Here is a 13,288-nt window from a genome sequence, read left to right as displayed (position 1 = left end):
AGTTAAAGGGGTACCCCTGTGGAAAACTTTTTTTTAAAATCAACTGGTGACAGAAAGTTAAACAGATTTGTAAATTATTTCTATTAAAAAATCTTAATCCTTCCAGTACTTTTTAGGTCTATATACTAAGAGGAAATGCTTTACTTTTTAGATTTCTCTGATGTCATGACCACAGTGCTCTCTGCTGACCTCTGCTGTCCATTTTAGGAACTGTCCTGCACAGCATATGTTTGCTATGGGGATTTTCTCCTGCTCTCTACAGTTCCTAAAATGGACAGAGATGTCAGCAGAGAGCACTGTGGTCCTGACATCAGAGAAATCTAAAAAGTAAAGAATTTCCTCTGTAGTATATAGCCCCTAAAAAGTACTGGAAGGATTAAGATTTTTTAATAGAAGTAATTTTCAAATCTGTTTAACTTTCTGGCACCAGTTGATTTGAAAAAAAAAAGTTTTCCACATGAGTACCCCTTTAAAATGTAAGGAGTCCCTGAGAATACAGAGTAGCCAGGATTAGGCCTGACTGTGGAAGTAGATTTCCAAGTAGACAAGCAAATTATTGCAATATCACAATTGGGCAGATTTACTACTGCTAAAGTGACAGATTTCTGGTGCTATTTGTGCCCAAAAAATAAACTGGAGTACGTGCTGTGCACCACATCTATTATGACAATTTTTTGAAACATTTGCACCTGGTTCAACAAAGGAGGCATGGCAGCACTGCATTTAACAATTTTGGTGCACAATTTTGGTGTTAAAGGGGTAATCCCCTAGCCAGCGTTCGGAAGTAAATGGTCGGCCACTCCCCTTGTGTCATCAAGGCCACGCCCCCTCAATGTAAGTCAATGGCCATCACGCCCCCACCCATAGACTTGCATTGAGGGGGCATGGCCATGATGACACGAGGAGCGTGGACGACCATTTACTTCTGAACGCTGGCCCCCGCAGCATGAAAACAGCGCTCGGAACATTTACTTCCGAATGCTGCCCAGTGGAGTACCCCTTTAAGTAAGCCTAAAGATAAGCCAGATTTATCAAAGCATAAACCATTGTAATGAATGTAGTGCTTACACTAAGTGGGGAATTTATCATTAGAGATTTTTGCGCAAAATGTGAAAAATGCTGCACAAGTGTGGTTCTCCCAGTTGCTGTGCAAAATGTATTATATACTGCACGTCACTTCATACTTTTACACAAATGACAAGAAGCCCCTGGATAGCACAAAAAACTGTGAAAATCTTACACACATTCATACACCAGCCAGTCACTGGATTACATTTTTGCAAAAATTTGTGCAGACATAATTTTTGCAGAAATGATACATTTGCAGCACTTATCAGTACATCTACAAACAAAATCCCCTGCAAGCACACATGAAGAAAAAAAAAGATGACGACAACGCAGACAACATGAAAATAGCGCAAAAATCATTCATAACTTTGGCGCACACAAGTCAACACAAACACAATAAAAATATGATTGCTAAATGGATATATAATACATTTTTCAATTCATTGTATAAACCAGTCCTCAAAGGGACATATGGAATAAATAAAAGATGGATCCAGTTATAAATTAAATAACAATTTATTATGGTAAAAATTGATAACTAGGCCTCCTATCACCCTAGCAGGGCCCTTGCATTGGACGGATGGGGCTCAGTAAATGTCAATAGATGTCATGAAGTACATAAATAAAAAATATCAAAAATTCTAAATATAATGTAATATACATGACAATAAAAATGTAATTTAAAAAAAAGAAAAAAAAATCCCTTCAGGCGTGTGTACCAACTAAAAATATGTAGCAGCAGCTGGGTTAATTTGCAGTTATATAATGCGCTATTTCACAGATTAGTTCATTGGTAGTGCAGTGCAAAGTTCGGCAATATAATAATATATGCAGGTTCCGTTAATGCTGTTGGTGATATAATGGCACTTGAATGACACAGGATTGGTGCACGGCACCACTCACCGACCAAAACAAGGGGCATCCAACTTATGGTTGGTATACAGGCTGAAGGGTTACGGGGGTACGTGGATAATATGCTATATGCGTTTCAGTATACAGGATAGCTTATATCACTACTGAAGAAAAGGCCCGCTGCCTTGAAACGCGTCTAGCATATTATCCACGTACCCCCGTAACCCTTCAGCCTGTATACCAACCATAAGTTTGGACTTAACATTCGCAACAGCTGGATGCCCCTTGTTTTGGGACCTCTCTTATATGCGCGCCTGCAGCGCATCACTGACACGCAGACGCCGGCTTTCACTCCCATACCAGCACAGAACTTACCACTGTCTCCATAATGCCAGCCACGGCATCTATTTCTCCATCAGGCCGGACGCCATCCAGTGCCAATAGCAGACTGCTGAACCCTCATGACACTCCATCGCGCAGATGAGCACAACCCCCAGTGCCGGACGCCACCGTACCAGCTCGGACTGCATACCTCTTCATAATCCGTGCGGTCGGTGAGTGTCACCGTGCACCAAACCTGTGTCATTCAAGTGCCATTATATCATCAACGAACCGCCATCGCCGGTTTGCACACTCTTTTATTTCATTTGCGGAAGTTTGCGTTCGCCGTTCGCGAACCGAAAATGTTATGTTCGCGACATCACTAGTTTTGATAAATCGCCCCCATAATATTTACTAAAAATCTGAATGTAAACTCATAACAGCTTACCACAATGACATTACATATGTAGGTTCTGATTGAGCCCCATATCGATTAAACTGGACTTTTTCACATATACTCAGACAGACGACATCTGTACGAGACGACAAAACACATGCATTGCCAGTAGACGGATTATGGTAAATACTTCACTTGCACTGCCTAATACACACTCTTTTATTTCATTGATGTGCAAAGTCCTTACATAAACACCATATACATGCCACAGTAAACACAGACCTCATGCAATATACAGTCATGGCCGTAAATGTTGGCACCCCTAAAATTTTTCTAGAAAATGAAGTATTTCTCACAGAAAAGGATTGCAGTAACACATGTTTTGCTATACACATGTTTATTCCCTTTGTGTGTATTGGAACTAAACAAAAAAAGGGAGGGAAAAAAAAAGTGAAATGGACATAATGTCACACCAAACTCCAAAAATGGGCTGGACAAAATTATTGGCACCTTTAACTTAATATTTGTTTGCACACCCTTTGGAAAAAATAACTGAAATCAGTGGCTTCCTATAACCATCAATAAGCTTCTTACACCTCTCAGCCGGAATGTTGGACCACTCTTCCTTTGCAAACTGCTCCAGGTCTCTCTTATTGGAAGGGCGCCTTTTCCCTTTTCCCAGAAGGATTTTGGCTTACTCAAGTTAATTTTTGGCAAAATGTAGTCTTGCTTTTTTATGTCTCTGTGTCAGCAGTGGGGTCCTCCTGGGTCTCCTGCCATAGCGTTTCATTTCATTTAAATGTCGATGGTGAGCTAACGCTGACACTGATGCTCCCTCAGCCTGCAGAACAGCTTGAATATCTTTGGAACTTGTTTGGGGCTGCTTAACCACCATCTGGACTATCCTGCATTGACACCTTTCATCAATTTTTCTTTTCCATCCACACCCATGGAGGTTAGCTACAGTGCCATGGGTTACAAACTTCTTGATAATGTTGCGCACTGTGGACAAAGGCAAATCTAGATCTCTGGAGATGGACTTGTAACCTTGAAATTGTTGATATTTTTCCATAATTTTTGTTCTCAAGTCCTCAGACAGTTCTCTTCTCTTTCTGTTGTCCATGCTTAGTGTGGCACACACAGACACACAATGCAAAGACTAAGTGAACTTCTCTCCTTTTTATCTGCTCTCAGGTGTGATTTTTATATTGCCCACACCTGATACTTGGAAAGAGTTATGTAAACAAGTTCCTCTAAAGAAGGCACTGGTACCCGAAAGTGAAGGTATACTTCTTTCATAGCTACACGTTTCGATCCCGAACCGGGATCTTCATCAGGCAGGCCGGTTCGGGATCGAAACGCGTAGCTATTAAAGAAGTATACCTTCACTTTCGTGTACCAGCGCCTTCTTTAGAGGAACTTGTTTACATAACTCTTTCCATTGCAATCCACCGGACTGACGTCACACAGGGAAGTTCCTCGTGGCAGCGGTTCCATCTGATTTTCTGCATCCAGACGCTACTGTAGGTGTTGTGCTCTGAGCGCAACACCTAGGGGTAAGAACCCATCTTTGCGTTATCTTTTTCATTTATGATAAACGGTCCTCACTAGGGGCGCACCTCTTGTTGTTTTTTCTCGTTGATATACTACACACCTGATACTTGCCCCAGGTGAGTTTAAAGGAGCATCACATGCTTGAAACAATCTTATTTTCCCACAATTTTGAAAGGGTGCCAATAATTTTGTCCAGCCCATTTTTGGAGTTTGGTGTGACATTATGTCTGATTTGCTTTTTTTTCCTCCCTTTTTTGATTTAGTTCCAATACACACAAAGGGAATAAACATGTGTATAGCAAAACGTGTTACTGCAATCCTTTTCTGGGAGAAATACTTCATTTTCTAGAAAGATTTCAGGGGTGCCAACATTTACGGCCATGATTGTATAAGGGATTTGGTAGTAGTTTATGGAACAACCAACGCAATACTTAATTCACACTAAAATTGTTAGAAGATTCAATGGGTGTACAATTATGATGCCGTCAATGATGCTCTAAGGCAGTGGTTTCCAACCTGCGGACCTCCAGATGTTGCAAAACTACAACTCCCAGCATGCCCGGACAGCCGTTGGCTGTCCGGGCATGCTGGGAGTTGTAGTTTTGCAACATCTGGAGGTCCGCAGGTTGGAGACCACTGCTCTAAGGGATAGGGGCCGAGTTGAGGTTTTAGGGAGAACTAGAGTCTGTTGGTTTCTGTGGAAACCAATAAAAGGCCCATTTAATGATACGCTGGGTAGATGACTGTCTATTGTACTTTAGAGATGCTGCTGAACTATTACATGTACACCACAATGGTAAAAACATAGGCGTATTTTCTGACTATTGACTACAGACCGGATATTCTCACACAATTAAAATGATGATGATGGATACATTATACTATTGACTAGATAATGCCTTTTAATCCTTACTATTAATATTATTATCATGGATCCTTTACAGTCATTGTTTAGCTTTTTTGGAGTCGGGTCAGGGTGGAAAATGATAGATGTGGATAGTGAAGGTGATTCACATACTATACTTGATATAATCCTATTCTAGGGTTAAACAACCAAATATAAATCTAAATTACCGTACACTCTCCAAAATGTTGTGTTTAGTCTGGGCACATTTCTAGCCTTTTTATCAGTTAATATTGGCAATGATTTACCAAAATCCATTATATATTCAAAGCCAGTAACTTGGATACAAGTATAAATGTCCCGATCAGCATATTCCGGGTCATTTATGGATCATATTCTTTTAGGAATGATAGAATGTGAGCTCATTGTAATGGAATTTTAGAAAAAGCTAAGAACATGTAGAACACTAACCAATATAAAGCAGACTGGAGAATAATAGATCAGAATATTGAGGGATTTATTATATTTTATTTAGTCGTATATTTTGGACAAGAAATGCAAGGCGTGAATCACTATCATATGCTGAGAAGACGTTTTTCTTTTCTGGTGACCATGGGGGGAGATTCATCAAAACCTGTCCAGAGGAAAAGTTGCTGAGTTGCCCATAGCAACCAATCAGATCGCTTCTTTCACTTTTGAAAGAAGCAATCTGATTGGTTGCTATGGGCAACTCAGCAACTTTTCCTCTGGACAGGTTTTTCACGAGTCTATGTATACAGTAGTCCTTAGGGTACGTTCACACGAGCGGATGTTTGCAGCGTATTTAGCTGCGGATCCGCTGGTGAAGGCCCGCTCTATGCTGTCTTTACATGTCTGCTCATAGCGGCAATACGAGCAGACACACTGTGATGTGCCAGTCGCAGTATACTCGCACATCGCGGGAGCTCTCAGCCTAGCTCAGAGCAGGGAGAGCGGCCGTGATGTGCGAGTATACTGCGACTCGCACATTGCAGTGTGTCTGCTCGTAGCGGCGTATTGCCGCCACGAGCAGGCACATGTAACGACAGCATAGAGCGGGCCTTCACCAGCGGATCCACAGCGTAAAATCCGCTGTAAATCTGCCCGTGTGAACGTACCCTTATGAGAGATGGACGTGGCCGACCCCCGCAGCGCGAAAACAGCGTTCGGAACATTTACTTACGGCCAGTGGAGTACCCCTTTAAGATTACTGTTTATTTTCGGGACTATGCAGGGCTGTGCCCCACAATTTTGGTTCTTTTTCTGGAGCAGTCATAGTAAATCTGGGTCAATGGGGGATGGATCAAAACTTATTTAGCTTTTTTGGGGCTGTAAATTGCTAAATTTCACCAGGTTTTATGAAAATGTGGCCCAGGACACATGAATTTCCCCTTGTTTATGCCATGTGTGCCAATTTTCTTTAAAGGGGCGTGACGCCATGAACAGCTGCAGATCCAGATTCTGGTGGAAAGTTTTAGTAGATCAAACATTTCCCCTGCTTCGGATAGTTAGCCAGGCTGAGTATGACAGAGCAAGAGATGGTCTTTGCAAGTTGCTCTTCCCTAATAGCTGAACCAGGAGAAGTCCCATGTTCTTCTCATATACTTTATATGCCCTAATAAGGTATATGGAAAAGGGGTTATCTTTTTGAGACAAGCCATTCAGAACATTTTTTGTTGTAGCTGCCACATGCAGATGAAACCACTTCCACATTTAGTTGCCAATGGCCAAAACGGTACGACCATTGGCACCACAAGTAGCCATGGTTTCAGTCAGATGCCAGCTTTTGCAAACCCGCCTGAATACATATCAACATAGCCCCTTTATTTAGTTAAAGAATTTTTTATTTTAAATAAACTGGTGCCAGAAAGTTAAACAGATTTGTAAATTACTTCTATTTAAAAATCCTAATCCTTCCAGTACTTATCAGCTGCTGTATGTTCCACAGGAAGTTCTTTTCTTTTTGAATTTCCTTTCCGCCTGACCAAAGTACTCTCTGCTGACACATTTGTCCATTTTAGGAGCAGGAGAGGTTTGCTATAGGGATTGGCTCCTACTCTGGACAGTTCCTAAAATAGACAGAGGTGTCAGCAGAGAGCATTGTGGTCAGGCAGAAAGGAAATTCAAACAGAAAAGAACTTCCTGTGGAACATACAGCAGCTCATAAGTACTGGAAGGTACTTAAGATTTTTTAAACTGAAGTGATTTACAAATCAGTTTAACTTTTCTGGCACCAGTTGATTTAAAAAACTAAAAATAAAAAAATGTTTTCCAGTGGAGCACCCCTTTAAACCTCAAGCTTTGCATGCAACTGCAGCTTGTCACATGACTGTATGCACCTGACCAATTCACAGACATGGCCTCAAAAATGGCCTGTGTCAAAGAAATAACAACCCCTTGAATAAATCAATAGGAGCTCAAAGTATTTACAATGTAATGATTATAATAATGATATATATATATATATATATATATATATATATATATATATATATTATATAGCCAACCAAAAGGAGGCGAGGAAATGAACGCAACACATTCTAATCCTTTATCTAACATTACAGTTGCCCAGGGTTTCACAACCAGGGCTGTCCGGGCATGCTGGGAGTTGTAGTTTTGCAACAGCTGGAGGTAGAGATGAGCGAACTTACAGTAAATTCAATTCGTCATGAACTTCTCGGCTCGGCAGTTGATGACTTTTTCTGCATAAATTAGTTCAGCTTTCCGGTGCTCCGGTGGGCTGGAAAAGGTGGATACAGTCCTAGGAGACTTTCCTAGGAATGTATCCACCTTTTCCAGCCCACCGGAGCACCGGAAAGCTGAACTAATATATGCAGGAAAAGTCATCAACTGTGGAGCCGAGAAGTTCGTGACGAATCGAATTTACTGTAAGTTCGCTCATCTCTAGCTGGAAGCACCCTGGTTGGGGAACACTGCAATAGCCAAACCATACACAACTGAAGCCTCGGTGATTGTGATAGAATAACTTGTCAAAAAAAACAGCACTGGATGCTCTCCTTAGGTTATTACTACTGTGAATGCAAATATAGATAGACGAGTAGCTGTAATACTGCAGAGCAGATACAAACAACAAGTTTCATAGGGTTTTTCCTTATGAGCGTAAATATGCACTACAATATGAATTTATTTACAAATGATAAAAGAAATGAATGTACACTTCTTCCCCTTCAGTAATCAATACTCAATCCATAAGAATATGCATTGGATCCTATTGATTGATTTCTAATCTATTATTGACTCGGGGATGTGCACATGTATCCATTGAGCATTGCTATTAGAAAAGAAGAAAACATCCATTGATCACTGGTGTAAAGATCAGCATTCAGCCACGCACAGTGCGACAGACAGTAGCTCCAGATGATAACTTATCTCTACATATAAGCTACATGAAGAACATATAAGCCTTCAAAACACAACTGCCATTACATTCTTGTGGTCTCTTCTGTCACTCACACCCATATTCTTTTTAGATGGGACGGGGATTATAAGGCTTCCAATAAAGGATAAGGTCAACTCATCAAGAACGTATAGTAAATTACTCATGTTGTGGGGGTTCCTGACCTGCACAGTCCACAAAAAAATAATAATAATAATAAATAAAAAATAAAAAAATAAAAAAATAAATATATATATATATTTATATACCGAAAAGAAGGGTACTGCAGCACTCCAAGTGGTAAAAGTGAATAAGGTTTATTGACCTGACATCAAAAGCGACGTTTCAGCGGCCCACTTGCAGCCTTTCTCAAGCTCTCTCCACCTGTGTGGTAGTGTTGCTCTATTGGGTCTTCTTCTATATATATATATATATATATATATATATATATATATATATATATATATAATGCATTCACACCACGTTTTTGCAATACAGTTCCCCTATCTGGTTTTTGCTGAAAAACGGATTCCTCAAAACCGGACTAAACTGTATCAAAACATGTGTACAAATTTCAACCCGTATACGGTAAAAAAAAACGTATACGGTTTGAAAAATGATGTCCGTTTGCATCAGTTATTAAGAAAAAAAAGTATACGTTTTTAACTTTTCACTCCGTTTTGAATAAAGTTTCACTTGTTTGATTGAAATTCCAAGAAAAAAAACTGTACAAAGTCAAAACCATATAGTGCCAACCGGATGGAACCATACGCACATACGGTTCTGTACGGTTCCCATTGACTCCCGTGTTAAAAAAAAACAAAAAAAAAAACATATACAGTTTAAGGCTGGGTTCACATTACATTTTCCCCCATACGGGAGCGCATACGGCAAGGGGGGAGCTAAAAACTTGTGCTCCCGTATGCTTTCGTATGCGCTCCTGTATGTAATTAATTTCAATGAGCCGGCCGGAGTGAAACGTTCAGTCCGGTCGGCTCACTTTTGCCCTGTATGCGCTTTTACAGCCGGACCTAAAACCGTGGTCGACCACAGTTTTAGGTGCGTTGAAAAAGCGCATACGATGCAAAAATAAGCCGACCGGACTGAACGTTTCACTGCGGTCGGCTCATTGAAATGAATTACATACAGGAGCGCATAAAAAGGCATACGGGAGCGCGAGGTTTTAGCTCCCCCCTGTCATATGCGCTCCCGTATGGGGGGAAATGTAATGTGAACCCAGCCTAACCAAAAACATGGTAGTGTACGGTTTTGGGCATGGGTAAAAAACCGGACAAAACCATATAAGACGCAAAACGGACTAAACCGGATGATGCCTTTGACATGCGGTTTACAATGTTAAGTCAATGCATACGGTTTTCTATATGGTTACGTACGTTTTTTAACCGTATACGGGAAGTGTATAGCAGAAACGTGTTGTGCATATGCACCCTAATAAGGAATTACATATGCACAATCTGCTATGTGTATGTCTCCCAGATTACAGCTACCTCCCTTTATCCTGCCGCTCCTGGGACCATACACTGACCTGGTAGGACTAGAAGACATTAGCCAAATCAGTTATCACAAGGAGGCTGAGCCGTGTCCTTAAGGCAGCGGACGATACATTGTAGCCCTCATGTCTCATTTGGTGGCCTTACATCTGGAAACACTCTGTAATGCAGTGTTTCCCAACCAGGGTGCCTCCAGGTGTTGCAAAACTACAACTCCCAGCATGCCTGGACAGCCAAAGGCTGTCCAGGCATGCTGGGAGTTGTAGTTTTGCAACACCTGGAGGCACCCTGGTTGGGAAACACTGCTTTAATGTCTAGCTTGGAACTGCAATGCTGCAAACCCCTATCTACATTTTTGAGATGACCCAATGTGGTGACTCCAAACTATCTCCATGGTGCCCGGTGACACTAATGGTTGCTATACAATACTATGGACCTCTGCAACCAAATGAGGAGACCCTATAGGATCAATACATCTCAGAGGAGGGACAAGTGTGGGCATCAGGGAAGGTATGTGACCTTGAAGCATCCCAATTGTTGACTACTGGTTCATATACACAAGACAAGTGACCTTAGATGACAGTGTGAACGGTGTCCTAACACTGCTGTTAATGTCACTATAGAGGAGAAGGTGGCACTCTACACTATACTGTATACACCATCCTAATATCAGTGCCCACATGGTACCCTCTATATGTTATAGGGGATTAGAATCCTATGGAATGCGAATGAATGGATGATGGCTCCATAGAAATGCACAATGAATAAGAATCAGGTAAGTTTGCAGGTGGCAGCCCGGGCAATGCCCTGCTCTATGCCAGCTCTGGTAATGCCCAGCTCTATGCCAGCTCTGGCAATGCCCTGCTCTATGCCAGCTCTGGAAATGCCCTGCTCTATGCCAGCTCTGGCAATGCCCTGCTCTATGCCAGCTCTGGCAATGCCCTGCTCTATGCCAGCTCTGGCAATGCCCTGCTCTATGCCAGCTCTGGCAATGCCCTGCTCTATGCCAGCTCTGGCAATGCCCTGCTCTATGCCAGCTCTGGCAATGCCCTGCTCTATGCCAGCTCTGGCAATGCCCTGCTCTATGCCAGCTCTGGCAATGCCCTGCTCTATGCCAGCTCTGGCAATGCCCTGCTCTATGCCAGCTCTGGCAATGCCCTGCTCTATGACAGCTCTGGCAATGCCCTGCTCTATGCCAGCTCTGGCAATGCCCAGCTCTATGCCAGCTCTGGCAATGCCCAGCTCTATGCCAGCTCTCCCACCATGTCACCCTATAGACCGGGGCTCTTACCTGCCACAGTGTACCTGTCCAGGTAGTTGAGCACGTTGCCCACGCTGAGGATACCAGCTGCTGCCACCCTGGCACGCCTCATGTTGAGGGGCTTCTCGGACAGGCTGTCCTTACTGCTGGGGCTCTCCATCCCCGGGGATTTAATCTCCTGGTTCATCCTGCCCGAGAGGGTCTCCACCCCGCCGTCCTCCGCTCCCGGGATGCAGTCCTGGCTGCTGCCCCCCGTGCCCGCTCCATCACTCTCCAGGCACATCATGAGCTGCTGCCCGGAGCTCCGCCAGTGATTCCGGGCAGCGGAATGGAAGAGAGTCACGCTGCTGTGCCCGGCTGCCAGTCAGTGAATGAGACAAAGCGCAGGGGAGTGTGAGGAGCCAAGGCTTCAGGCTGGCATCTCCTGGTGACTGGCGGCTGACACCTGACAGGTCGGGCTGGAGCGTCCTCCCCCCACCATTAGCCTGCGATACTGCAGAGAAGTGTGTGTGTGGACGGGCGGGGGCAGGACACTCCAGGCGGCACAGGCTCCGCCCTCTTTTACCAACACTCCTGGAGGAGACAAATAAGCCGACACCTGATTCTAATAGTATGTGCTGCCTGTGTAGTAATGCTGTGCCCATAAAGGACTACTCACAGCGCCATCTGCTGGCTACTCAATCATCCCTGAGTATTTGTCTTGTACAGGATCAGCAGTTGTGGTCATCTATTAACCCTCTGTAGGCTGAGGCCCCCCGTATATCCATCCTTCACATAGTGCGGGGGAACACGAGGAGCTGCATATAGCTAACTGCACTGCTGTGCAACCTAGAATGGGGACATCCCCCCCAAATCTGTGTGTAGACCCGTGCCTGGTCTATGGAAGTGAGGGGAGAGTGCGAGATAGATCCACCATTATCTATCTATCTATCTACATATTCTATCCATCTAATCTATCTAAATATCTCTTTATCTATCTATGTATCTATCTATCATTTAATCTTTCTAGATCCATCTACCTATTATCTGTTTATATATCTATCTATCCATCAACCTATTATCTATCTATCTATCTATCTATCCATCAACCTATTATCTATCATCTGATCTATCTATCTATCTTCTACTTATATATCCCTTTATTATTTATCTATATCTATTTACCTATCCACATATCTATCTATCTATTTATCTATCATCAAATCTTTCTAGATCTATCTACCTACCTACCTATTATCTATCCACCTATTAACTATTTATTTATCTATCTACCTACCTACCCACCTATTATCTATCCACCTATTAACTATTTATCTATCTATCTATGTATTTATCTATCTACCTACCTACCTATCTACATATTATTTACCTATTATCTATCATCTGATCTATCTATCTATCTAACATCTATCTTCTACTTATATATCCCTTTATTATCTATATATGTACCTATCCACATATTATTTATCTATATATCTATTATCTATTTATCTATCTATCTACATGTAATATCTATCTATCATCTAATCTATTTGTCTATCATCTAATCTTTCTAGATCTATCAATCTATCTATCTATCTATCTACCTATTATCTATCCTCCTATTAACTATTTATATATCAATCTGTCTATCAACCTATTATCTATCATCTGAACTATCTATCTATCTTCTATTTATATATCCCTTTATTATCTATCTATCTATCTATCTATCTATCTATCTATGTATCTATCTATTTATATATATATACCTACCTATCCACATATAATTTACCTATTATCTATCATCTAATCTATCTGTCTTCTACTTATATATCCCTTTATTATCTATCAATCTACCTATCCCCTATTATCTATCTATCTATCTATCTATCTATCTACCTGTCCACCTATTATCTATCTATCTACCTATTATCTATCTATCTATCCACCTATTATCTATCTATCTATCTATCCACCTATTATCTATCTACCTATCCACCTATTATCTATCTATCTATCTACCTATTATCTATCTATCTACCTATTATCTATTTATCCACCTATTATCTATCTATCTATCTAT

General features: G+C 41.7%; 1 protein-coding gene across 3 annotated transcripts in view; it reads right to left on the bottom strand.

The window, feature by feature from the left end:
• SPNS2 (SPNS lysolipid transporter 2, sphingosine-1-phosphate) overlaps positions 1–11,786 on the bottom strand; it is a 143,539-nt gene extending 131,753 nt beyond the window's left edge. Inside the window, exon 1 of one of the 3 annotated variants that reach the window (XR_008888654.1) lies at positions 11,254–11,786. Coding sequence is in view for 2 of the 3 variants with exons in the window: in XM_056556410.1 (XP_056412385.1) it covers positions 11,254–11,509 (256 nt within the window). In the remaining variant the exon portion in view is untranslated. The remainder of the gene's footprint in view (positions 1–11,253) is intronic. The other 2 variants (XM_056556410.1, XM_056556411.1) reach the window with 2 other exon arrangements.
• Positions 11,787–13,288: the final 1,502 nt, after the last annotated feature.

Source organism: Hyla sarda, chromosome 2 (assembly GCF_029499605.1).
Source record: "Hyla sarda isolate aHylSar1 chromosome 2, aHylSar1.hap1, whole genome shotgun sequence".
Classification (NCBI taxonomy): domain Eukaryota; kingdom Metazoa; phylum Chordata; class Amphibia; order Anura; family Hylidae; genus Hyla; species Hyla sarda.
This window is presented reverse-complemented; position numbering and strand designations above follow the sequence as displayed.